Genomic DNA, 27,978 nt, shown 5'->3' on the forward strand with positions numbered 1-27,978 from the left:
AGTAGATAGCCATAGTCCAACCTCAAAAGTTAAGTGGAAAGAATTGAGCATATAAATGGCATAAGCTAATACTGTGGGACTAAAAGAATAAACTAAAAACTATGGCAATAAAAAGCCCAGACTTTCTATCTCTTATGAACCACACAAGGTTCTGTATTTCAACACAGACTTCTTACTACACAGATTAAACAAGGCATTAATCTTCCATTAAGTCATAATCCAGTGCTACCCACAACAGTTAGCAGTTTCTTCTTGTGACTACAGGGCAGTAGAGCATTTCAAAATTAAATTGGAAAGCAAATATCTAAGTCGCCTTACAGCAATTAACTGTCTTTAATCACAATGGGATGGAGGGCTGAACATCCAGAACGTTTCCATACTCAATCATTCTGTACAGTCATTCTGCATTGTGCCCTTCTAGATGTACGTTCATTTTATTCCCAAATTAAGAGATCTGGGGCTCATGGGAGCGTAGGCTCTCGGCATTGCCTGGGTCCCCTGCCTCGGGCACAGACCCCAGCGGGAGGACGCAGCTGCCCTCCGGCCACCTTCGCGTGGGAGCAGGGGTTACAGCACTGCAGGACCCATACCTGGACCTGACCTACCAGCCGACCCGACCACCTCGCTCTCGGGAGGGTGCCAGGTGGCAAAAGCGTCACTGTTGTAAACAGGGGCTCAAACGAGACCATAAAAACTACAGACTGGCTGTTTCCCCTTGTCCGGTCCGTTGCTTGTGATGGAGCTAGAATAAAGACGGGAGCAGGCGCTGTTAAAGGTGCCGCAGGGTCGGTGCGGGTCTGGCACAGTCCCTCGGCAGGCGTTCTCTGACCGAGTCCGCACGACTGCTGGTAATGGACCACAGGCAAAGAAACTTCTCTGCTGCAAGGCAGAGCTGCTTCGATCTTAACCAGAGGTCAGCCCATTTGTCTGGTAGCAGCTGAGATAAAAGGCAGAGGGAAACGGTCAGCTTTCACAGTGAGAGGCTGTTACCTGCAGAGTCGTGCAGAAATGTGTGTTGTGCGCTCCAGTGATCTGGAAAGGGGGATCGATAATAAAGCAATAAGGTTTGCTGAGGATAGAAAAAGCAGAACCAACTTCAGAGCATCACAAAGAAATCTCACCATGCTGAGGGATCAAAAGCCAAAGGAGAGTAAAATCATGCAGGAGAAAAAACAACGTCAGCTGCGTATGTGCAGTAACCAGTCCAGTATTAGCTATCACCACTCAGGAACAGAGGCGGCTGCGCCTTTCTGGGGAGCTCTGGAGAACATCAGCTCAACTTACGGAGGGGAGCACAACCAAGAGAAACCAGGAGAAGATCCAATGCCCTGTTCTGCCATTTGGGATTGGTTCCCATCACCCACTTCAAAAGGGCACAGGAGAAGTAGAAAGAGTTACGGGACAGACAGCAAGGGGGTCTGGACACAGATTAAGAAACTGGGCTCTTTGATGTCAAAGGCAATTTTGGGGAGATACAAAAGTTTTATAAAGAAATCCTAAATCATATTGAGAAGACAAATGGGATCAGCTACTCACCATTTCCCATTAACTCAAAAGCTCTCGGGCAGCACAGACGTCATTGACAGCAAATTTACAATAAGAGGAAGCACTTGTCCTTCTCATGCTGCCTTGCCACCTTCCCCAGCAGCGTTAGGTGTCGATATTATTGCCACTGCTTAGGATAAAGCATTAGCGTATTGAAAAAGTCATTAGACAATTCCACCTTTATGTACTAGAGATTTATAGAAACTGCCATGCATAATGATACAAATACATCCTCTAACTGAGAGCCCTTAACCTGCAAGCTGCTGAGAGCTGGGAGAGTTCAGGAAGGAGTTCAGAAAGCACGTTCTGTGCTCACATCGTGTCCCACCTGCCTTCCTTGAGCATCTGCTGGAGGAGCAGCGGTGGTCGGGGCTGCTGAGACCACCCTTCTGCCTCCCATGCGCAGCCACGAGCGCAGACAAGCCAGGAGGGGAGAAGAATTAATTTGCAAATATTGACTGAAGCTCTGCAAGTCTTTTTGCGCAGCAGGAAATGCATATTCCCTCCCAGAGCACTGCGCCCGTTCGCACGGGCAAAGAGGGATCTGTCTCCTACAGCCAGGCACATTCATGGAAGTGACAGCGTGTCGCTGTCAAATTTATTCTCTTGTAACACATTTCTTCAGAAGATGCAACCAGAATCTTGAGCAATGACAGGTCTTAAAAAAAAAAAAACTTGCTTTTTGGACTACTGTGAAGAACATGCAGAAGTCCCCTCTCTGTAGAGGGCTCTGGAAAAAAAAAAATAGTAAGAGCAATAGTAGATTAAAAGCTCACTATATAAACATACCGCCAAAAGGACTGATACCAAACTAGGCAAAAACTAGAAAGCTGTAGAGAAGAGAGGAAAAGCAATTATTCCAGAACTGAAGAAAATGTCTTCGAATGAGAGACATCAAATAGTTCCAATGTTTTCATTTCTCAAAAATACATACGGGAAGTGATTTTATGAAAGTGTGCAAGTATCTTAATTTTGGAAGGAGGATACTGGGTACTCAAAGTCCCTGTTATAGAAAAGCTCAGCAACCGTGACAAAAAAAACAGTAGACAGAAACTGAGGCCAGGCATTTAAATTAATATTAACTGAGCAGGGAAAGGGCAACAAAACCCAGTGAAATTATTTTTGCTGGAATAAGCTGTCAAAGGACATTTTCTAATTCCTCATTAGCTTTGAATAGGTGAGGTATCCTTTGAAAATTTATGCTTTATGAAATATAGGCTATGCGGCAAAACACTATGTGTGAGAGAATTTTGTGAAATACAGCATATACATAAAGCTGAAGAAGAATCTGCTGGTCTCAGTCTATAAGGCGCTGAAGGAGGAAGATCCAGTGTAGGGTTGAGGGTACAAATTCCAAGGGGAGGTGGCTGCGATAACACAGTGCTGACAGCATTTACTGACTCCAAGTCTGAAACAGCTTGCATAAAAAAAGAATCCCTAGCATTGAAAGCTGAATATAGTCAACACCTGAAAACAGTTTGACAAGGTATTTCACATCCAGGAAATCACACTGACTGTCTTTTCTATTGCCACACAGTTCCCCTCTGGTTAAATACAGCTTTTTTCACAAAACGTAGGTACTACTGAGAATGAAATTTTACTTTGAAGATGAAAATTTGAATGTTTTCAGATTACTGTATTAAGAAGAGCAAAGTATTTCAAAACAACATTTGGAAACCTAAAATGTCCATTTTACTTAACTGCCGCTGGTTTTGCCCCGTTTTATGTAAGACTGAAAACATGTACTGTTGGAGAATTAAGAGTGATGCGAATTCTGCAAACACTGCTCTGATTACCTAGAATCAGCTTCCTGGTAAACATGAAATCAAGAAAACATTGACTTTTTGGTGTACTTACTCTATTTTTGCCACCATCAAACTTAAGATGAACCAAGAACAGAAAGATAAAATGCCCACTGCCTACTGGCAGTTGGACAAGACAATCGTTGTAGGTCTCTTGCAACTGAACTATTCTCTTCTAGAAGAAAAACTTAACTCGCAAAGACCATTTGTTCTGGAAGAAAGCATTCCCAAGGCTATACCCAGCAGTGAAATGCAGCCACCTCTGAATGAAGGCTGGCACGGGCAGATGGACAGCCAGAGTTACATCCATCGCTTCAGCGCTAAGGCAATGGAAGAATTCTCTCATCTTGGGGGACGCTGGGATTACAGCGTCACTGAACGCGCTCAGGACAGGACAGGATGTGTGCTAAAGCGACAAAACCTGCCAACCCCCATCAGAGCGACTTGCAGGTGCCCAGAGTCATCTACACATGTCCAAAGTTGCTGGGGGGTGGGAGGGTGTGGTGGTGGTACCCCCCTCAATGAGCATTCACAGCATCAACATTTAGGCATCCAACTCGGGCTTCAATTAGGACTTTGTTCTTTGCATGATAGCTAGAGACAATCCAGGATAATTCAGAGCCTAACAGCACTTGAGGTACTGAGAGAGAAATTGCATTTTTAAACTGGGATGGAGTTATTATCTAAGTATCTCTTCCCTGTCATCTGCTCACTGCTCAACACTTTCATGTCACAGTTCTGTTAATTACCAGGTTATCAGAACCCTCACAGCTAGGCAGAAGCTGAATTTCTAGCCTACAACAAGGATGGAGAAAAAGCCCTGAGCCTATCCCTCCCAGCACCTGATATGGAGAAGAATATGGTAACAGCTCTGAGGGGCTTCAGCACTATGTTCAGGACACCTTTTTCTAGGGATTTTTGCTGAAAGCTCTGACATTTCAATGCCGTAACCCAGAACTCAAGACAGACTTCAGCAGGCGCTCCAACACAAACCTGGCTGAATTGACAGGCACATCCAACAGCTCACTCCCATCCTGACAGAGGGATGGACAGCTGCACAGCGCGCATGGAGGACGACCGTACCACTCTCGTTCCAGCAGTGCTCTCCAAAAGTGACAAAATATCCTGGCCCGATTAAAGCCTAGAATAATTATTTGCAAGCAACTGGTAAGGATCTAGAGCCTACTCCAAAAAAGCAGAATTAATTTACACCCACTCACCCCACAGACAGTCTTTTATCTGTGCAAATTATTGGTAGATCATGCAGTCAAGCCATTAAGTGCTTGTAGTTCTCATCCATGTTGTTTCATTAAAGCTTTTTTATTATTAGAGCTTTTACTAAAATCTAGGAAAACAGAGCTTCAGTGAGCCACAGAAATGAGAGGATAGCATCATACTGGTAATTTGTTACATAGCAGTGAATTAAATTGTTTAGCGAAATACAACTGCTTTGCTATTGCGGTGCTTCTTTCCAAGGACATACTATTTTTGGTGCTTGACAACACGTAGGCTTTTCAATATTACCAGTTAATAAGGATTAAGCAAACCAAATTATTAAGCTGGAAGAAAGATGCTTTTTGCAGATTGTGGATCTCTGGACCCGTCAGCAACACACACTTACACGGACATGCAGTGGCTGGCTCACAGCTTTGCGTCCGGGCAACAGCCATTGCCGTGCATGTTACGTACCTCAGACTTTCACCCCAACTTTAAATTCTATAGGAAACACTGGAATAAACGGAGTGTGCTAAGAATTCAGACTTAAGATTCACAAGGCATTTTCAGCGATTGTTTGTAGCCCAATACAAGGACATCATACAGTATGGAAAAGACAAGAAGATAAAGTTGTTTTAATACAGTACTACTCATGTAGCAAGAGTGCAATTTTATGCTATTTTCGTGTGTTTATCCTTATGTAGCAGTTTTCAACAGCAATCTATTTTGCTTCTCATTTTTAAACAGAAAGTGTATATTATACTTGGCTGTAAGCAGTAGTTGCTCGTGCGTGTGCGCTCCACTCTGCTTTCAGCTACACAAACTAACGGCACTCCCACGGTTACGGTGAAGACCCACACTTGCCATTTCACACCTACCTGGTTTACTGTACATACAGGCATCTTTGCCATGCATTGGGGATAGCTTATGGGTTTTGCAGTTTGCCTTTTGGAGGATTAAAATGCACTTAAGTGGGAAACAAACTCTCTCAGAATATGTCTAAAGGCTCTCTTAAGAAATACAAAAAAAGACAATTCAGTGCTGAGCGCTACAGGAGGCTGACATGCCACCACCACATATAGCAACACTTTTTCTTACTGCAATCCACGCCCTTAACTCCTGTTTATTTAGAAATGCCACAGCACACTGAGTACCCTCTACTTCCCTGAAATAATGCTGTGAAGAGCATGAAAGAGTATGCAAAGCTTTTAATACAGATGGAGGTGACGTAGAACAAGGGTGGTAGGAGCCAGGAGGGGGAAGCAATTTTGAGAAGCCCACACGAGGTAAAAGCAGATAGGAAACAGTATGACCGTTCACCACATAGGTAGCAAAATACTTTTCCTCTTAATCCTATAAATATTCCTGAATACTGGGGCACGATGGAAGTTCCTCAGGAGACCTCCACTGCCCAGCACAGCACCTTCAAACCTGCATGAGAGAAAGTAGGGGATAAAAAGTTTACCAGAGCATGCTTAGTCGTGTACCTTGATCAGACAGGTTTGCAGCGGAGTATGAGGAGGTGTAGAGTAAATCAAGCAGATGCACGGCTAAACACTTGACACTCTGCAGCAACTGCTGCTTGAGACCTGAAGACCCTTTCTAGGTACGTGTAACTCCCCTCGGTGCCCCTCTAAAGAGCTGTAAGGGTGATGAGGATGTCTGCCTATCCTGGACCATATGCACACATACCGTCCCTGATCCAGGCTCTGAAAAGGTAACTAACAGGCTAAGAAAAACAGAGGACAATACTACTGCAACTTCAGAGAGCAAAGCAATGCAAGACCGTTTTATATAAATGACAATCAAAGCCAATGAGATTTGTTAGTGTCCCGAATAGTCTCCAGAGGGAAATGGTAATGGCCACAGCGCTGGTGATGCTTCAATTTAATTCAAGCAGATCAGTGAAAAACAAGAGTAGCACGGGGTTGCCTATCTCTACGGTTCACTTCCAAACTTGAATAATAAAAAACTAGACCAACAAAGAGAAGAGCTCAGACAGATCAGGTTTTACGCCCCTTAAAGGTGGCAAAGATTTACCAGATGTACAATACCATACAGGAGTACTTCAAACATCAACAGCTGAGCTTTGTTACTCCTCCTTTCCCAAAAGAAGGGATTACATGAGCACTTTGATGAGGGAGTGGGCGCAGTCCTTCCTTTCAGCTTGGGGCTGTGACCACCCCTCTCTGCAAGAGCGTAACGAGCATCACACCAAGAAACTCCTGTGGTGAAAACATCGAGAGGAAAGCAAACTGGAGGAAACCTAACAGAAAAATCTTAAAATGTTCTATTCTACACTACCTTAATAACTGCTGGTTTAGAGAGCGTTACCTGAGAGCAGAGGTTTAGTTTTTAAAGGAAAGGTTGAGAGGAACGGGTGTTTCACACCACCTGCCGCGCAAGAGAACCACCTACACGGGTCAAACCTCGAGGCCGCGCGTTTCGCGCCCCAGCCCAAAGCCCGCCAGTGGGCTGCGACCAGCACCTGGTCCCCATGGGGCAGGATGCGACACGCCGGCCTGGGCCGCCCCGCACGACACCCAGCGCGGGGGCCCTCGCCGCGACCGACAGCGCTCGCTCAGCCCCAGCACCTGCCTCCCAGCAGGAGGGAACGGGCGAGCCGAGCTTCGGGTGCAGGCTACAGCACCCCCGGGCCGAGATCCGCCAGGCATCGCTTGCCAAAACCCAACGGACCGGGAACTTTTGAGAGCGCCGTGCCCCACCGGCGCGGTCTGGAAACCAGCTCCGGGCCGGTTATTCCCCGTAAATCCCAGCTGACCTATTTCTTGCCTATACATGTTGATCACAACCGAATGCATTAAGCGCCTTAACCTCCCGAGAAACAACGCTGACCCCGGCCGGGCGGGGTGCGCTGCTGTCGGAGCGCCGGGCCCCCGGCGGAGCGGGGGGTCCCGGGGCGAAGCGGGGGGGGGGGGGGGGGGGTGTCCCGGTGCTCGGCGCGGCGGGTGAGGCGCTCCCCCCCCCCCCCCCCCCCCCCCCAGCCCGGCCCCCGCGGCGATCGCACATCCCCGGGTGCCGGCGGCCGGTACCGGTGCGGCTCCGCCGGCCGCCCTACCTGCGCACAGCGAGACGGCGGCGCCCAGCAGCGGCAGGGCCAGCCGCAGCGCGGAGCCGGCCGCCCGCCCCATGGCCGCGCACCGGCGGCGGGGCCGGGGACGGATCCTGCTGCTGCCGGGCGCCGGCCCCGCCGCCTCCCCGCCGCCGCCGGCAGCTGCCCGCACCGCCCCGCCGCCGGCAGCTATAGCGGTGCGGGGAGGGGCCCGGCCCGGCTCCGCCCGCCCGGGCCGGGGGACGGGACCGGCCTCCTCCTCCTCCTCCTCCTCCGCCTCCTGCCCGGTCAGCGCCCGGGGGACCGGCGGGGGCGAGGCGAGCTCCGCACCCGTGTGTCCCCCCCCCCCCCCGTCCCCCCCCGCCGCGGGGTTTCGCCTGCTGCCGGCGGGTCCGGGCGGCCGGAGTCCGGCCGCAGCGCGGCCGCCGGGGCCTCAGCGTTCACCAGCGCAGCCTTCGGGAGAGTTTAACTGCAGCCGTACGCAAAACCAGCCCAGGAAAAACGACTTCGCCTCCCTTTTCCTTTTTTTTTTTTTTTTTTTTCCTCTTTGCCAAATACCTGTTAGTGGGGTTTGGCACCTTTCCCCTCGGCTGCTTCATCAGCCTGTGCCAAATTGGCCACAAACAGCAAAATTCTGAACTGCTTTCCGCGCTTCTTCAGTAGCTTGTGATCTATTCCGCACCGAGACCCTCATCCACCCCCTCACCTCCTGACAGAGCCTGGATGGTACCAGCATCCCCAACGCGCTCTCGTACGCCACAAAGCACCAGGGCGTTTTTTTAAGCCATTGTGCCGCTGTAACCCAGAAGCCTCAGTAGCGCTTATGGGTATCATCATAAAAATCAGTGAAATTTAAATCCAGATATAATAGAGTCTATTCTAAAAGTGTTAGTGGAGCAGACTTTGTAAATTGCCTTTAGAAGGCGTTGCATGTGCTCCATTTCTCTGTATTTGTTTTAAAGTAAAAATACTAGGCAAGATCCCAGTTTTCCACACATTGTCAGATGCCTCTCTAGATTTTTCATTACTGCCATGTAATACTTTATTATTATTATTATTATTATTATTATTATGACATCTCTATTAAGCCTTTTACACTTCCCTGGACAGTAATTCCTAGCAGTGATCTCCTTCCAGTTTTTTGAATACTGAAGTTAGTGGCATTTGTCAAATCAGCCTTTTGCAGCCTACCTTGTTCTACCTGTTATTTCCAAGTGCGCTGGCAGAGATTCCATAATTGTATCAAAATGCCGGGGGGGGGGGGGGGGAGAAATTACCACCATCTATTGATTTTATTAATGTAATTTTCCTTAAGTATTTATTCAGGGTTGCAACACTGGCCATATTCACCAGGTCTTTCCTGGCTCCTAATCCCAGATGTTTCTCCACTGTAGGATCACAGCCGAGCCTCCCCCCAACTCACTCACTAGGCTGCTTCCACACACCATTTGTGCTCGTGTTGTTCCGAACGCCTTTTCCGAGGCAATTATAGCCAGGGAGTTTCAGCAAGGTCCTGGGATTTGGGAATTCAATGCATTCAAATGCTTTGCTGCTAACATTAGAAAATCAGTTTAGGACTTGGTTCAATTAAGAGTCTGGTGCTGTGGAATGGAGGCCCAAATAACCTGAATGAAAACTTGGCATCAGGAAACGCCGAGTGCACGGACATACTGATGCTCCCGCTCCATCCCCCTGAGTTTAGGCACCGCAGTGAGTCATCCCTACTGCCTTGGGATCCTTGGAGCCTCCTCCATAACCTCCTTTTGAAAAATTAAGCAGATTTAACTAAATTCTTTTAAAATATCTGGGAGGAGGAGTGCCCAGCTGTGTAGAAATAAATCGGTGATGGAAGACTTTACCTGGGAAGCGAGAAAGCTGGGCTTGATTCCCTCTGCAACTGAAAACGCTATTCCGGCTCCCGGGGAAGAGCGTGGATCAGCTGGCCACCGGCGCGGCCGAGGGCTCGCTGCGCTCTCATACGAACGAACGGTGTATCCAAGGGAGGTGCCTTCCAGGGAGGAAGAAAGGAAGAGAACACCACTGCACACGTGCGGCAAGAGGAGCACGACTGCCTGCCTTACCGGCTACGTGTGCCCTCGGACGCAGACCAAAGGGAAATTCCCTGGGCCGTAGGGACAAAAGCCCCAGCATCCCCTTGTCCCCCAGCTGCAGAGACGTAGCGTCTTCTCTCCCCTTTCTGTCATCTGAGAGCACGGGTCTTTGCTCAGTGTGCGGACCCGAAGGACAAAGGCTGCCAGCTTAAAAAGATCCAATTTACAATCCAGCAAAGCAAACTCAGCATGGGGGGTTTTATGTTTGTTTCAGTGTCGTGGGTTTGCTCTGTGAATTTTATTATGTGTTTATCTCAACTAATGTGCTCAGATTAATATTACTTGATCTATGTTTCTGCATTACTCTTTCACAAGCAAAAATCATTTGACTAAATGCTTTTCAAAAGAAAATTAATTAACCTATACCAAGATACAGATACAGCAAAGATGTAAATCCAAGTAGTCTAGGATTAAGTAGCCATTAAATAAGACCAAAAAAAAGCTGCTCTTCTACAACTTTTTTTTTTTTTCTTTTTAAATTGTCATCCAAATATATCCAAGGAATGTATTAAGGACTTCCATGTCACCCCATCATCAGTTAAATGCAATGGGAATTACAACATCTTATTCCAACTAAGTTCAACATGTTGACTATTTCATAGCAAAACATTATAGGTACATGTAATATCATACCGAAATATAACACAGCAGCATATTATATACCTTACTGCTGTATAAATAATGGAGAGTGATTAGAAAATACATGCCAGGATCTAATTTAAAAAAAAATAAAAATGCAGGTTTGGGTGTCAAAGCAATAAAATAATAGAGGAAAAATTTGCAAGTCCTTCCCTGCTGAAAGCATAGAATTATTAACTGCTCTCCCACTACTGCTTGCCAAATACCTGTGAAGCCATATATTACCTTCATGTAGATCCTAGCTTGCTCGTGGGAATGCCGTGCGAGAATGTAAAAATCCTCACCAACTTCTAGCTACTGCTCATCTTTCTGACAAAATTAGATAAAACATAGCCGTGTTCTTGGCAAATCCATCTTTTCTTTCTTTCCTTTTGAAGACTTACAAATAATTTACTTCATATTTGCTCAGTACTACTAGAAAGTGTAAATATATCTCATTCAGGCACATCTCTGGTTCATAGCATGTAATTATTCTGCTTTTCTGTTTGAAGGAAGCATAGAATTATGAATTATGTAATTAAACTAGTTAAGGTTATTCTTCAGTTTTAAAAAAAAAAATCTATAGAACAGATTTGCTCATGTTTTACAGAAGTGATGAGGAGAACAGTATCTCCTGCGCTTATCAAGAGCAAGAATCAAAGTTTGTAGAAAGAACTTTGCAGCACACATACTTGCAAAAAATAGTTCTTAATAAAATGTCCATTCCGTTTTTAAATAAACATTTCTGATTAGAAAAAGGTTAGCTATTTATTTTAATAGCATCCTCAAATGTACTTTTTATCTCACTACATAAATAGAAGGGAAAGGCTTTTGTTCTAAAATTTTCCATTTTCATTACAAGCGTTACAGGGGAACAGCAGGAAAAATGTCCTATACTTCCTCCCTTCCAGTATAATGATGAAGCAGAGTCCAGTGATTTACAGTATATCCTTTCTCTGTATGTACCCTTTCTCTATATCTCATAGCCTTTGGAAAACCTATGGTGTAAACTTACTTTCAAGCAGGTGACAGAACCAAACTCGTCTCTTCCCTAACAATGAGAACATTACAGTTGGTACCTGAATGCTGAAGAGAACTGATGAAATCTATAGGAACACACGTACTCAGCATGGCCAGGTGTAACGGTGACGATAAGTCCAGCAACATATTTCGGCGTGACCCCAACACTGCCGGTGTACACATTGGAAAGCTGTCCGATCGCCCGCTGACGTTCTTGCATACAGCGAGTGGTTTTATCAGGCTTTCTCTCCGGGAGCAGCACGGCTCAGTTCATCCACAGGCTGGACACCCTGGAAGCAGGCAGGGCCGCCGGCACCCCTCGTACAACTCCTAGGAACAACGGTAGAGCAGGTGACAGAACCACGTCAGCGCTGAAAGCCAATGCCTCAGCCAGAGACGGAGGAGCACAGAGAGCAAATGGGCTCAGTCGGCGCAGGTGTGGGTAAATCGGGTTGTCCCCGAATTGTACAGAGGTCCTCCACGCCACTGGCGCCAGCTGGGACGGATTTGTTAAGAAATTCCTGGTGCACGCAGCCTCGGGACCGCCTTGGCCGGCCCGGGGAAGAGCGGCAGCTCTGCCCGCCAGGGCTCTCCCGCGACCCACGGCCAGCAGGACCCTGCACCCGCTGCATGCCCAGGACCCCGCGCCCGCTGCATGCCCAGGACCCCGCGCCCGGCTGCATCCCCAGGACCCCGCGCCCGGCTGCATCCCCAGGACCTCCCTGGGGGACAGGGGCTCGCCAGCAGCCCCCGCCTGCTCCCACAGCCCTGCCCGGGGTGGCTAACGCGCACGTACAGGTTCTGCCCCATCCTAGGAGCGTGGCCCTGGCTAATTGTCAACTCCTAATTACTACTACCCTCTCCTCGCGTCTCTGTCCCGTTGGTAACAGCTGCTCGCTTTGATAATTCCTCCGAAGCACAGCACACAATGGAAGAGCCATCCTCCATGTTCTCATCAGCAACACTGAAATCAGGCTCCATTTGCCCCGAGTAGTTTGTCTTTAGTGTACCATGGGTTTTATTAAGTAAAATTTGTGAATGTTAATGTTTTTCAGTTTGATTTTCAGAAAGGCAAAGTACCTGACCTTGCACTGAAGTCAACGGGAGCTCAGGTTGTAAATAGCTGAAAATACTTGTCTTGTATGTACCACGTACAACAAATCACACAAATTTGTATCGGGCATATTTCTATCAGAGATCTGGTATTGTTAACCCTCGCACTTCCATCACACAAATATAGAGCAGCTACTAAATCACCTAAGTAGGACAATACAGAACCATAGTTTTCATTTAAAAGTTCATGAAAATGTCAGTCTGTAACTTTCTGTTCCTGCCCCCTGCCCCCATTATAACAGTTTTTTAGCTGCATCTACATTATTCCTTCAATAATACAGATACTGAGGGTTTTTTCAAGCATTATTTTGTTCTACATCCTGGCTTCCAGGTTGGGTTTGGGTTTTTTTAGTATCTCCTTTCCTTCTCACATCCACTACCATAATTGCATTTTTTCTTGAGAATCCGTAATATATAAATATTGAAATGGTGAAACTCTCCCACAATAAATCTACATATTGTAGCAACCTTAGTCCCTTCCTTCCTATAGTCCTCCCTTCCCCACCATCCCTAATAACCTATGTGCATGAGTTTATCTTTACTCGTTGATACCAAGAGGCATCTTTTAGTTAAACAGATCTAGTCCAAGAAATGATACCTACAATTAATATGTTATGAGATAGAAAAGTCTAATCAAATCTCTACTCCTTCCAAAAAATGAGGGCTGGTCTAGAATACATTTTCAAGCAAACATATATATAATAAGCACCCTAGAAACTCATAAATAATAAGATTTTTTAATATATATATTATTATTATTGTATAGAAATTATTTGAAACTAGTCTGGTTTTGGTTGTGGCACTCAGTCACAGACATAAGAGTATGAAGTGGCTTATTACTACAGAGTTTTGGTATGTTATTCAGCTGCCAAGTTCTACATGGCTTCTCCTTTATAAATCTGATGGCAACCTCTACCAATAACTTCATTTCTCGTTTAGATCAAATCTAACCAAAAATGTCAGGCTGAGATGATGCACAAAGATTACAAGATTGTTTTCCAACTATATCAATGAAACAGTATGGTTGCATAGTTTATTACTGATGAGGAACTACATGACTAACTCTATATCACGCTGTATTAAACCCAAGAAGTCAGTTTAAAAGCCAGAACATTCTTTCTCATAGAGTACCTTGTTCAGGTGTGGAAGAAGGGTTTCTCAGGTTTGCTCAGGGATTTGGGGGTGCGGAGTTGTGTGAGTGATGCTCTATCATTGCCTAGTGCCAGTTTTTAAATCCAGTCCACTTTTATCCTTGTTTGCAATATTCCCTTTGTATTTAGGCTGAAAGGAATCTCTAAATTTGTACCCTTGTACTCTTGCCATACAGAGACAGTAGCCTATGTGGAAATCACATGGGATTATTTGCACCCAGCAAAGGAATTCACACCGGTACGTGGTCTGCCACCACAGGAACAGTAACTGCTGCTGCTGCTGATGCAGCGAGACAAGTAAAGAGCAGCAGAGCTGAAGAAAAAATTGTAAATGCATGCAAATGCAGTTCTGACTTAGAAGTCCTATCCCTAACCAGGATAATCCTATCCTCTCAGTTATTTCATGGAGGAGTGAACATAGGACACAATTCTTGAGCAGCACAAGTTTGCCTGAAATTGAAGATGATGAATTGAAACCTTACCCCCTCCAGGCTTCCTATTTTCTATGACAGTTCTCATCTCAACATTTTTTTTTCCTTTTCCCCAGCAATCTTCTATCCCCAGTTCAATATAACATTTTTAGGGTGAGGAGATTCATAGAAATTATCGCTCACCTGAATATACTCAATTTCAGAACGTTTTTATCTTCATGTCTTGATGAGACCTGGATGGGCAGATTTGCATCAGGAGCAGCAGACACAAGTGGACGATAACTAAAACCAGAATAATTTTGAAAAGGAAGGGCTCACAGAAGAAATCCGACTTACAGTAAAATTGGAACTTTTTGGCCTGCAAACAATATTTTTTAAAAAACCCAAACATATGAATAGCCTAGAGATGCCCCACCAACGGACCTCAAAGGACAGGAATACATCTCATGAGGCCATCCATTATGTGCTGCTCTGCAGCAGGTTTTGTGGGAGCGTGTGGGGGGTGTAACAGTTTGAGGAGAAGCCCCTTCCCCGGGCTTCCCCCTCTGCCCCTCGCCCCCAGTGAGTATTTCTCCTTGCCCAGAACTTGCTGAACATGATGCGAGTGCTGTATTGTCTTTCCAAGTGCCTCAGAGCTCAGAGAGCTCACATGATGGGGGTTGTTGCTAACTACAGTCAAGGATGCAAAAAGTTGAAAATTTTGCCAAAGAAAATTGTTTGCTAGAAATTGTATTTCCTCTTCTATCACGATACCAACTTTGTTCCAAGGTAACATCTATAATGTCAGTGCTATGGAACCCTTTCTTTCAATACACTGCTGACAAATTACATGAAAAACTTATTAAAACAATAGGTAGATTGGGGGGCGGGGGGCAGGCAAACCAACCAGTCTTTCTTTTTTTGGTGGGAGTTATGATAGAATACTGACGATGCATCAAGGCAAGAAAGTTTCAGTGAAATATATATATTTCAAATCTAGTTCCACTGAAGTGGACAGCAAAAACTCCACCCAAACTGAAGAGGATTTATCCATCTGAACATAGCATCCACCAGTTTGAGCAAGTAGGAATATAGGTTGCATCTATCCAACCCTCACCAAAAGATTAGATTGTTTTATACACGTTATTTTACACAATATTTTATATATAGATACAGTTTGAAAACTCTGGGTTTATTCATAACATGTACATGAGGAGTGAAGAAATATTGTGACAGTATTGATAGACCTGTTAATTAGTGCAGCTCATCCTAAGGGATTTCAAACCACTCAGTGAACAGTGACCACCACATGTCAAAGGCTGGGTGGATCCAGTCAGTGTTTAGGGACTTAAGCAGAGATGGCTTCATTTTAAAAAGATTTGCTGAGCTCAGAAAAAGATGTCAGACACCCAGTAACTGGAAAATAACTAGTACTTTTGGCCCTGTCTGGGACAGGAGACCTAATCCTCTAGCAGATAGGACAGTGAGGAGGACAGAGCGGGAAGAAAGTCCTCTCTAAAGTTGGCACCAGGCACGAGCCTGCCCCGCTGTTCTGGACAACGTTTGTTCTTCTCTTTTGAACAAATGTTTCACCAATAAAAGACAAGTTTAAACACCAACTAATTACCAGTTTGGAGACACAAGCCCTATAAATAAATATATATATATATAAATAAAATATATACTTATGTAAATGCATGCAAGTGCATATATATATATATATATATATATGTATGAGAATCCTAGTAGGATAATGGACTGATAGACTAGGTAATTCCAATGATTGAAGACTTGTTTATGAAAAGCAATGTTGCAGATACTTGCGTGCCAAAGCTGGAGTATTTTACTTTTACTCAATATGTATCTATTAGAAATTTTAAGGCTTGTTGACACAAACCAATCCATATCGCTTAGAATACGGATATTGGCAGTACATTTAAATATCTGACAAGTTTTTCCATCTCCCCCCTTGTTTATATTTGTATTTATGAAAGAAAAGTAGTATGTCAGAATACTAATCATATTGTTCTCACACAGCTATCAGGTCAAATACTCTATCCAGCTTCTTCATACATCACATGGCAATGCTGTCAATGTTATCTATTTTAAACAAGGCTCCCTTTGCCATACTGATAATGCTGTGTGTCTTCAAAACACACTTGAGACCTTTTGTTTCCACCTAGGCCATTAAAAACTAATTGTCTGGGCTCTTCACATGCTATTATATTCTGTATTATATGATGTCTGCAAAATCTGGAACAATGCATTTCAAATTGTCAGGTTTTAACCTCCTTCTTCAATAGGTTTCATGTAAATAAATAGCATTATGAGTATAACTATTATTGAAACAGAACTACAAGCTGCTTACCTTTTAAAATTGTTTTGAAACTGAGCTTAAAACAAAACAAAAAAAACCCCACCAAACCCACTCGCATTCTGTCAACCCTTCTTCTCCACTTTGTTCTCTCTATTTGTTTGCCTCCAGCCCTCAACCACTGTTTAGGAAGAGCCTAAGGTAACTACAATATGTAGTAAAGCCCATTGCTAAAGCAGCAGCATATATGCTTAAATGGCTTTTCACAAAGCTCACGCTGTGAACATTGGCCTTTTTTTGGTTGGTTGGTTTTTTTCAAAGATTACCAATGTTGCTTAACTCTACAGCCATGAATTTGGTGAACTGTTTGAGATGCAGTAAGAATAGAAAATACAACCACCTGAATTTAAATTGAACTTCTGTAATTTAAAAGTAGAAGTCTCTATGTATGTTTTTATTAGCGTAGAAGTAAGAATGAAAAGCAGTGAGTGCCCTCCCTCCTCCTGCCGTCTCCCCGTGCCACCAGTCAGGGTTCGCCTCTGTGGGTGCTGGAAGCAGCTCCTGCTGAAAGCACCTGAGCTGAGGCAGAAGTCTGTATTAATGGGCCACTGGTTGAAACAGCACTTCAGGAACTACTAAAAAGCACACTTAAGAGCAGAGAGGGGGAGGAGAGCCAGTTACTCACATCTTACTGTGCTTCTAGAGCATTCAGTGATTTGGAGGTTTGGGTCCCCAGTTATCCATGATCACTGATCTTTCACCCCTTGTCTCTAATCTTCATCAGGCCTTTGACACACCAAATGCCAGTGAAAAACAAAACAACAACAAAACAAGGGATGGAGGAAAAAAACCCCACCACACTTTGAGGCTATTGTGAGGCAAATGTGCTCCCAAGTTAAGATGTTTGCATGGCATGGTTCATAGTAGGACAGAAATAGCGTATCCTGGGGATTTAAGAGTCTTTGGAAATGGGTAACACCATAAAAACGTTTGCCAACTGGAAGTACTTCTAGGGTTGGCTGGAAAACAAGAATTTTGTTTTGTAATTTGTTTTGCTCCACATCAGGACAAAACTAAGACCTATTGAAATTTTGTGCAAACAAAACAAAACAAAACCCATACGTGTCCCAGAATGGCCAGCAGGTCAGTAGTTACCACTTACCTTGGTCCTCTACATCCCAGGTCAGTGTCCTAACTACGGAGCTGTCTTGCAGTCTGTCTGTCTCTCACTCTTGTTCATCCAGGAATGCTATGAAATCTTCCAAAAATTGCCATCAGAACGATACATTCCTGCCAAAACATTACATTGTTGACCATGACAATTAGAAAAAGAGTCAAAAAATTCCCAAACTGTTCCAAGAATCATTTTACAATTCTTTAGTCACACCCCTGCCCCTGCCAACGCTGCTTTCTACAGCCCTGAAATCTATTAGACAGTAGCCCATAAATCTATTGAAAAGTTCATATTAATCTGAGTGGGTACTTTTTTGATGAGGAGGGTAATAACGGAACTTCCCAGAACATTTTAGCATCATTCAGACATAAGAAGCGTCCAAAGAGTGAGCATTAGTGTAATTAAAAAGTTAATTCTCTAACGGGACTGCCCCCTCCACCCCTTACCTCTGTTCTGGGGATGACTGGCAGTGTCCTCCTCTCTCACCATCCCAGCGCTGACGGTGCCACCTCCTCCTCACCCGCTCTTGCTTTCCTCCTCCTCCTCCTCCTCCTCGCAATACTGCCGGCGCCGAAACAGCAGTCGCTGCGGGGGAGACGGCGGCAGAGCCCGAGCAGGACAAAGCTGCCGACTCAGGCGCTTGGTCCCGGCTCCTCTTTGTTGCCTTCTGCAGCACTCAGTGTGAAGCGTAAGCTAAGCCCAAGCCAGCTTTTTAGCTTGTCCTCTGCTTTGTGCCTGACCTAACACAGTGAGGACTTGACCTTCCGTCCATTAATCACCAGTGAAAAGTACGCGCAGAGAGACCGCTGCTCAGAGGAGGGCAGTTGCTAGAGATGTTCCCGAAATGGTGTCTTCACCAGTCGTATCTATACTGGTGTGGGCAGGAACCCACTGTTTCAGTCTTCCCATGGCTTCGGAACCCTAACCTTGGGCTTTGGATCAGGTCAGGGGTGCTGGGCATCAGCGCTTATTCAGTGTATTTTCTGTGGGGAGTTCCTGGTGGCCCGTTTTGTAACCATCTCCCTGGGGGAGCAAGATGAGAGGAGATTCCCCAAGAACAGCAAAAGGAAAACTGAACCATCCGCTGGTAACTGCTGGAAGTGGCCAAAGGAACCAAGAGTAGAAGTAAAGGAAAGGGCCAGTGCCCTTCCCCTAAAGGCTTCCATTTTAATTCAAGATCCTTATAAAACAGAGCAGAAGACACTAAGAATGTTGAATTCTGTGAAGTTTCTCAGGCAATTTTTTAAAAAGGTGCTTGCAGAGAAAATACAGTTTAAGATTATCTCAATTCAGTGAGGAATTAGAAACAATACTTTTTTTTTTTTTTTACTGTTAGCAATGTTCTTTCTCCTAATGAGGATGGGTAGTCACGTACTTTAAATTCACACAGAATCTCATTACAAGAGACTTGACAGAGTAAATTTGTCACAGTTTTCAGCTTGTTTTCAATGTAAGTTGAAATACAATCATTTGAACTCTAGCCACAGTATTGATCGATTGCTATACAGTTTAGGCATTACATTGTCTAAAGCATACATTCAGTGCTTGAACTCCTGTCAGAAAACACTATTGCTTGTGTTCCATGTTTCTTGAACAGCTCAAGTGTATGACAAATATTAAGCTACTTTTAACTCCATGCATTAAAGATTGCAAGATCCACATACAGTAAATAATCAAACAAGGTTAAATGGGTAGACAAAAGGCATTATTTTTCCCTCCTTATTTTGCAACTTCTTTGTACACTGAGTTAGGGTAAGCTTTTCTTTGCAAGCAGTTATGCTATTCTTATAAGCTGCTCTTTGGGCCTTTCCATTTCCTCCTTTTTAGCACCTACATTAAAGATATGTTCTCTTTATGGGACGTAGACAATGTAATGTGATAGCTATTTTTGCAAATTTTTAGAATAAAATTCCTCTCTAGCATCCAACAGTTCACTATCCCCCCACCACCTTTGGTAGGTATTGCATTTTAAGGCTCCAGGTTTTCCAGGAGAACATTCCAAGAATGAAAATAGATCTGCACCATGAATATGAAATATTTATGATATCTGAGGTCAGAGCTTTTTGATGGTGAAAAATGGAGAAGACTGCTGCAGAGACCTATGGGGGAAGAGATTGGTATGATACAGAGTCCTTAAATCTAGTTAGCAACAGCCATCAAGCTTCAGTCAAATGTGTCGCGATCTTTTAAGATCGAGAGAGCAAGTTGACTGCAGGTTTTCAAGTCTTTAACAAAAAAATCCCTGGCCTAGCTAAGTCTGATTTTCTTCTGGCACAGCTCTCCATAGCTGGTGCACAGCTTTCCTCTGTCCTGAAAGGAAAAAAGAGCAGTTCACGTTCACGGAGACGAGAGGAAGGTGGGCATGGCCAGAGGCGCTGCCCTCGAGAAGTTGTCCGTCCCTCCACGGGGACAACTCCCGGGACAAGTGAGGGAGGAGCAGACACAGATTTGGAGTTTGGGAACAAGGAGCAGATGGGGCTCCAGCACACCCGCGGCCGGCCTGGAGGAAGGACGGACTGGGCCAGGAAGGGGCTGCGGAGGGGAGCGGGGCGGGATGGAGGCTGACCACCCCCCCCCAGCACTCAATCCACAGAAGCGTCACAGCCCTCGGCTGCCACACGCCTGTTTCCCAGTGAAACCGCCGGAGCGGGGAAGGAGCGGGCGACGCTTCAAGCAGTGGCACTTCACTGAGGCCAGGAGCGGCCAGGGTGGCACGGGACCGAGCCCGGGGTCCAGCCCCGACCTCACGCTTCCAGCAGCGGCGAAGCTCCCCGGTGGTCAGCCCACGGCCTCTGCAGGACCCAGCGGGAGCTCAGCCCTCCGGGACATCACCCCAGCTTATTTAAGTTAGTAGCCCAACACCTGGCAAGCCCACGCGGGCTGGCTGCTGTGGGTATGAACAAGCGGAGCGCTCGGCAAGACTTCCCAGTGCTGCAGCCCCACCTGCATAATCATTGCCATCGAGAAAACCTGCAACACGCGCCCCATTTCCGACAACGGCAATGAATCTCCCTGGGTTGCGTACACAAACACCCAGACCGAAGGCACTTGGCACAGCGAGCCCGACCAGCAGAGGTCCCATGCCCCGGTGGGTTATCACAGCATGTTTAAAAGCTCTCGCTGCAGTTAAGCGATCAGAAAAACATGGAAACCAGGTAGAATCGTCAAGTAACTCCCAGGGTTAGATCTTGATTTGTCACTTCTACACTGACAAGAGATGAAAATTGCAGCCTTACTCCACTAAGGCACTCTGATATCTTTAAATCAGTAGAAAGAAGCAACCATAAAGTGCAGCATTAACTTGGAAACTGACCTGAAAGCAGCACAGCACTGTAACCAGTGCACTCTTTGCCTCGTCCTCCCCTTCCTAAAGTACTGCCTCACCACAGTTCATCAGGTCGGAGTGTGCTGGCTCCTTCTACATGCTGTGAAAGTCATCAAAGAAAAAAATTAAAAAAAAATTTAAAGTTCTGCAAGATGCCTACAGGAAGAAGAAAAATACAGGTGTTGAAGCTGAACACAGCATCAGCTTTTCACTTTTTGAAAGGAACAGATTTTAGCATAGTAACAACGACAGAGTTGCTAAAACTGATGCCAGTATCTGAATGTTGTTGATTTTAGGAGTTCAGGGCTTCTGTGACAGTGAAACCCTCAAGTCATTGCACTGGAAAAGGTGGTCAGTGTTTTGGTGGGGGCTGCAGTCAGAAAAACAAATTAGTAATTGTTGATGTTAGGTAGTTTTTAAAATCCACCTCACATCATCCGCAAATCAGCTGCTACATCCCTCATGCAGTTCACAAAGATGAAAAACCCTGGGACAAAACCCTCAGCATGCTTTGCAGCGTGCGCTGAAGCCCCACCGACAGGCGACGGCCCGGCAGGGAGGAGGACAGAGCGGCTTTTTTGGTCAACAGCCACTGCGGGATGCTTCCCCCTCCCCGTCCGGGAGCACCGCTCGTCCCGCACCCCGCGGCGAGCGCTCGGCGGTGTCCCCTCCGGCAGAGCAGCGGAGGGGACCTCCACCTGCCTTCCCCCCCGGTGGAACCCTGCCTCGCGCCAGGGCGGGGGGAAAGCACAGCCTGCGGGGGCTGCGCAGCACTGTCTACCCCGTCACGGATATAAGGTAGGAACGTTTTGGTCAAGAACAAGCAGAGATATTTATTAGATCTGTAAGTATAAAGAGAGTCCTGAGAAGCTACACCAGACTGGAGGACAGGACGTGTACACCAGCTCTTGTGCTGCTCTGCCAGGGCTACACCCCCAGGTTTAGACATGTTGCTGGGACAAATGCCACTATGCACAGAGCAACACACAGCAACAAATGTGGTGGAAAGGGGGACACCTTTTTTTTTTTTCTTAAAAAAAAAAACCCAAACCAAAAACCAACCAACAACTCTGTCTCCCAAGTCTGACAGCTGGCAGGCACTTTGGTGTATCGTGTTATAGGCCACCATCCCCAAGAGGACCATGTTCCTGGGCCTCCAAGCAAGCAGTCTGGCTGGTACAGAACAGGTTGACCCAGTGAGCAGATGTCCCAAACCCCTTGGAAGATCCTTTTCGCAGACTTCACACAGCTCTCCACCACACAGGATCTGGAGGTAGCGAGACGAGTCCATACCCAGTGAGAAACCGCACTTTCCACAGAGAAGGTCCCAGCTTCTCCTCCACGAGTACCAGAAGTCCCTCTTGCAGTCTCTCTTCTACCATGACAGGCCGAGACTGACGTCAAGCGTGTACAGCTGCGCTTTGCTTTTCCTGGCATGCTTCGGCTTGTGTCTTGGCACGGTTTCTTGGTTCAGGCACTAGAACTGTGGTGGGTTTTTTTTCCTTAAACTGGGGATAAAGCAAATGTGCTATTCCCAGGTGAGAGCATCTGTCACAGTACATCATTAATTCTACATTTGATAAAATGCTTATTTTTCCCACACAAATCTTAGCTCTAAAATGCAAAAATGTATTCTGTGTTTTAGAAAGATTTAACTTCTCTCTATATAAATGGAACAGCACCGGTAACATCTTTGTTTCCCTTCTCCAATGCCAACCACTATGCCAAGGCTGATCTTTTTGCACAGCAGACACCTTGCCCTGCAGGGAAGAGAATTCTCCTTGTCCCTCCTTACCAAGATAGTTTAATCCAGGTAAATAAAAAAATTTTGGAAGGCTTGATATGGATTTTTCATGGAAAATTCCAGCACAGAAGGCCCACAAGGAAAGTTACAGACAAGAGGGAGGAAGCCTTCAGTGCCTTCACTACAGCAACACTAACTTGAGTTGCTGGCCTCGGGCTGCTTTAGGCAGCTGTCCCCAGGACACCTGTCAAACTGCAACATATTCCTAACCAATAATAAACAAGCCTTCTGCATATGAAAAAGGGAAATCCAAACAAAAAGCAACCCCCCTCCCCCAAATCTAAAGTAACTCTGTTTTTTGCCTAGCCTTCCTCCTATAACTGGCAGGTGGTCATACCTATCAACAGGATAGCTGAATCAGACAGTGCTACTCATGTGCTGAGGAGTCATTTTATTTATTTTTTACACGCAGGGCCTCCTCTTATTAGGGGTCTGATATAGGGTCAGGCACTGTTCGAATGACAACACCCCAGATCCGTATTGGCTGTGTACAGTGCAAATCCGCCAGACACATGAATAATTCAACTGCAACTATGGAACCGCTTGTGCCCTCTCCATAGTAATAAACGCAGTGACGCCCTTAATGCAGCAGATTATATATAAGCATTCCAAATCTCTTTAGAAGATTAGATTTTATGGGGTTACTAGAGGAACACTGATTAATAAACATGCTGGAAAAATAGCGTGGGAGGTGGGGGTGTTATCTTCACATACATCACTTGGAAACTCTCCCCCACTGCCCAAGCCTTGATATCTTGAAGGGAAAAGCAGCAACAAATTTTCTCCTGTGACTGTCCAGACACTTGAAAATGAGGTTAAATAACACAGACCACAGATAGTCCTTCACTGGCTATCACTGAGTTTTTCCTTCTCTGCTTCCAGGTGCACGCCCTCTAGCTCCCAAGAGGACTGTTCAGAACACTGCTATTTCTGCTATTTTTGAAAGCATGGACCCTGACTACCCTCAGTAGCAACTATACATTAGAAAAGCACAGTGCTGAATGACTCAGGGATAAGTCAAGGGATAAGAAATTGCTAAGAAATTATTTCTCATTATTATCTTCCACTCAAATTTCTTGATTCAAGTTTGCCAAATAGTCACCTAATTAAAAAAAAAAAAAAATTAGTTAACATTTCAAATAGTTCAGTCAAAGCCTGGACTAAAAATACTTCATCAGCAGGGCATGAATGTGAATTTTGTTTAAAATAATCCCTGGATGTTTTGATATGCAAGAGGAAGCTATTAGCAGCAGCGCCAATGAAAATGACCTTGTCTAGCACATTGGTGAGTGCCCAGGAGTCCTAGCATTGGACAGACTTTTTTACCCTGCCAGTAGCTTGCTTGGATAATCTTCTTTACCTAACATAGGATAAAGAGGATATTACTGGGGTGTCTTTATGGTTTGTGTTTTTATCCTTTAGTTGGTTATCCCTGCTTTATAGACAGGGAGAGCCAAGACTCCAGTTTTAATTCATACTAAATTTCCTCAGTCAAGTCTGTATCCAAACTCAGAAGAGGCCAGTGGTTCCCAGAGCCCGGCCCTGGAAGAGCCCCTGGAGAACTGCACACTTCCTTCCCGCAGGCCCTGCGGCACCCCACTAGTCCTAGCACAGCGAACAGACTGGTACCCAGCGCTGCGGTTAGAAAATTTAGATCTTCAGAGACAGCAGAGTAAACCGCTATAGAGTACATGGAGCTGTTTCCAACCTAAAGTTGTGTCATTCTTCTACATACACAGTACTTTTCAAAAGATGTTACAGTACAAAGAAGAGACGGATCAAGTATTTAACATGACCATTTTCCCTAATATCTAGTAAGATGCTGTGACTCCGTAGGTCAGCGTTTGAGAAAGGCACCGCAAATTCAGCCAAGATGGCCAGAATTGTTATAAATCACCAGCATGACAGATTGTCTCTCTCCTCCAACACCTGCACTGGCAAATGCTGGAGATGTGAAAACTCAAAGTGAAAAACCTAACCGGCCACTTTAAACTCACATTGCACACTGAACTTTCACCTCTGGCTCTGTCCCTGTCCATCCATAGAGGTACCTCCCCTCTCGCCCTCCACTGTCCAGATGTCCCCGGCTGTCCTCATCTCTGAGCACTGCAGCAGCCTGGGACCTCTGCAAGCAGGTTGCCTCACTTTCCATTTGTTTTAAATACTGATGCCTGTTCCATCATATAAATACAAGTGAAAGAAATACGTATGTGTGTGCACCAGGCACCTAGGACTAAAGAGCTTCAGGCAATACTCTATATCAGAAAATTATCACTAACAGCCACTCATTTTGCAGTTGTAACTGTCACTAGTTACTTCCATTCATACGGCATCTTCAGTCCAACAGACTGATTCACTCGAGTCATTGCTGAAATACTGTCCCTCCTGGGCTGCAGTTATTTAACAGCCCAGCACGCATCACATACACAAACCAGTTTAAAGCAAACCTGAATGCATTCAGGCAACTGAGCCTTTGACTTCCCATTAAAAACTAACAATAAAAACTAATCAGATCCCACTTTTCCTATGTTTTTTTGCAGCACTGGATCTGCTCAGATTCTCATCAAGTATAATTAAGAGACCTAGCAACTGGTATCTATTCAGCCTGCTCTGCAGAGCTACTGTACCATGCAGTACCTACCCTGCAAACTTGGCTGTTATTTCTACACTAGAAATGTAGAAAAAGAAAGGCATGCCACGTGGCTGGAGTAGGACGAGGAAGACTGGGTCTGAGACGGAAAAAATTACAGAGAAACAGGAGAGCAGAATCTGGCGGACTTAAAGGACAGAAGAGAACCTCAGAGAAATTTTTTAACCCAGAGAGGAAACATGTCCGAATAGCTAATTACTATCCAGGTCCTTAGATTACCTGGAGGATTTCAATCCCATGAATAAAGGAGTTCTTTTCCAAGGATGAAAGGGCGCTGTCACTTCCTAATCACTCTTACACTTGGCATAACAACTAAGATGAGAGTATCACGAGGTACAGGCAGAGAAAACAGTTCTCTGGGTACAAAGCTGAATTCTTCCCCAGAAGGCTAGGGGATAACATACCTCCTTCTGCAAGACATGCTCTAGGAGGTTTGCACGGGCATGACTGATGTCACGTCCAAGGAGAATACACCAGTTCCCTGCTGTACTATTTTAGGATCCAGTTCAGTACAGGAAAAACACACCCAGACAATCAACTGTTAACAGCCTCAGTACCTCGGTGTTCCACCCAGTATTGACCTGGACCAACTCTCTTCACCTGCGAGCATACGACTGGAGATACCCACTGCTGCATTAGTATACCTTTGTTACTAATAGGCAGTAAGAGAACTAAAACACTCTTTTGTTTGACTTGAAAACATTCTATTTAATTTATACAAATAACTACTAAATAGAAAAAGTAGATTAAAACAAAATAGTTATTCTTCTGGCAGAGTTTAAATGCATATTATATAGCTTAGAAGAAATAAAATGCATTTTCCCCACAGCATTCATGACCTAAAATTCTAGTTAGTTCCTCCATTGCTTTCCTTTTCTAGATCGGTAAGATACTAGACACAATGTCATGTGGGTAATGGCTATATATATGTTCCGTATTTGAACTGAAAATATGTTACAGACCACACACCTACAAATGTGAAGCACTTAAAATGTGACTATCGAGTTGTAATATGGTAATACAGAAAACAATTTATGTTTCAGGTTATATTGTGTTACAAAAACATCTGTGTAAGAAATCATGAAAGAGGCCACATAAAAATAAGCTTTAACTTTATGCACTTATTTTACAGTTTAAAAAACTGGCAAGTGCACTAGTAATAAATAATTTGCAAGTTTTGTATAAATGAGAAATTCCTAATGTTCAGCATTATTGTAAACATCAGTACACATGTAAAACGCAGCTAAAATCTGACAGTTACATTTTCAGTTTACCAAATTCATTTCCTATTATTCAGGCATAGATCAATGTAGTATACAGCCAATCATATTTTTGGCAAGTCATGTCATTAAAATTAACAGTGACAGTGCAAGTAAGGAATGCAAAGAATTCCTAGTGCAATAAAGAAGAGAAGCACAGGCAATATTGCTGATTAAAATTTACCACTTCCATGTGTTCACCCTGGGAGTGATTAGGAGAATTAAAAAAAAAAAAAAAAAAGAAAAAGAAAAAAAAGAAAAAAGCTGTTCAAAGCCATTATTTAATGCCCTGATCTTGTCTTAGGATTTCTCTGTCTTCCTTCAGGCCACTACCTTTGCAACAGTACATCCAGCGTGAGTCCTTATAGCTTGACCATTTGTGAAATGCCCATTGTAGTCACTGAGCAAAGTCCATATGGTTCCGATGTCTCCCACACAGATGGCTTGGTAAGAACTTCTGCCTCTGTAAGTAGCCACATGGGGACCAATCGTATGAACTGTCTGGCCAGACTACTTCTGAAGCAGACAAATGCCTTCCTATCAGGAGAGCACCACGAGAAGAAGGTCAACAGTCAGCTTTCAGTTTATCTAAGGAATTATCAATTTTGGTCAAAGTCTTTTTGATTCGCAGGGCTGTTAGTCTTGCTGATGGATTTTGATACCAGCATTCTTTCATCAACTTGGCAAGAGATGTTAATGTCTGGGAAAAGAATAAAAAACAGAAAACACGCATGTAAGTACACAAATCACAAGGCAAGAAAGCGCTAGATTGGCTTAAGGACTAACACAGTAAGGTATTATTGCCTTCTTAATACTCAGGTTTCAGACCCTACAGAGAGTTTACTGCTATCTATCAAATATACAGCTTTCAAATGTTGGAAAAAAACCCAAGTTTGATAACTTGGTTAAACCAAGAGAGTAACTAGACAATGGGCTGACTGGAGCGACAAGCTAGCATAATTTTAAACAATGGAGTTTTCTTTTCTTCCTAATTAAGAAAATACTACAAAATCTCTTTTCAATGAAACTGACTTCCACAAGATCAATGAAGGAAGCCAGAGAAGGTATAGAATTTCTGCCTGTGATTTCATCTCGTCCAGCACAACTTTAAATGGCTGGGATTCACAGCTGGCTGGTGCAGCAGCACAAGTCATGGCTCTACAGCTGAAACCTTATAGATGGGACCTCACGTCCTTGCTGGCCCTAGCCAGCCATACCGATTCAAACCGACCTCCACAGCTTTAGTAATAAGGAACAAAACAGCTGGTCAACCTGGAGAGTCCAGACTGATTCTGATGAAGAAAAATAAACTTCAGCACTAGCCTTTCAAAAAGAATAACAGTCCCGTATCCTGTAGTCAGGAGAGAGACCAAAATTCTGTTCTAAATCTGCAT

General features: G+C 44.7%; 2 protein-coding genes across 6 annotated transcripts in view; both read right to left on the reverse strand.

The window, feature by feature from the left end:
* Positions 1-9,435, reverse strand: part of ACVR1C (activin A receptor type 1C) — a 38,846-nt gene extending 29,411 nt beyond the window's left edge. For 3 of the 4 annotated variants that reach the window (XM_030018059.2, XM_030018060.2, XM_030018056.2), the window contains exon 1: positions 7,642-7,799. In XM_030018059.2, the coding sequence (XP_029873919.1) occupies positions 7,642-7,714 (73 nt within the window). In that variant the 5' untranslated portion in view covers positions 7,715-7,799. Of the gene's footprint in view, positions 1-7,641; positions 7,800-8,826 lie in introns of those variants that run through there. The other variant, XM_030018058.2, reaches the window with a different exon arrangement.
* A 12,249-nt stretch (positions 9,436-21,684) lies between these two features.
* Positions 21,685-27,978, reverse strand: part of ACVR1 (activin A receptor type 1) — a 72,606-nt gene continuing 66,312 nt past the window's right edge. For both annotated transcript variants that reach the window (XM_030018053.2, XM_030018054.2), the window contains exon 10: positions 21,685-27,284. In XM_030018053.2, coding sequence (XP_029873913.1) covers positions 27,150-27,284 — 135 coding nt within the window. In that variant the 3' untranslated portion in view covers positions 21,685-27,149. The remainder of the gene's footprint in view (positions 27,285-27,978) is intronic.

Source organism: Aquila chrysaetos, chromosome 6 (genome assembly GCF_900496995.4).
Source record: "Aquila chrysaetos chrysaetos chromosome 6, bAquChr1.4, whole genome shotgun sequence".
NCBI lineage: Eukaryota > Metazoa > Chordata > Aves > Accipitriformes > Accipitridae > Aquila > Aquila chrysaetos.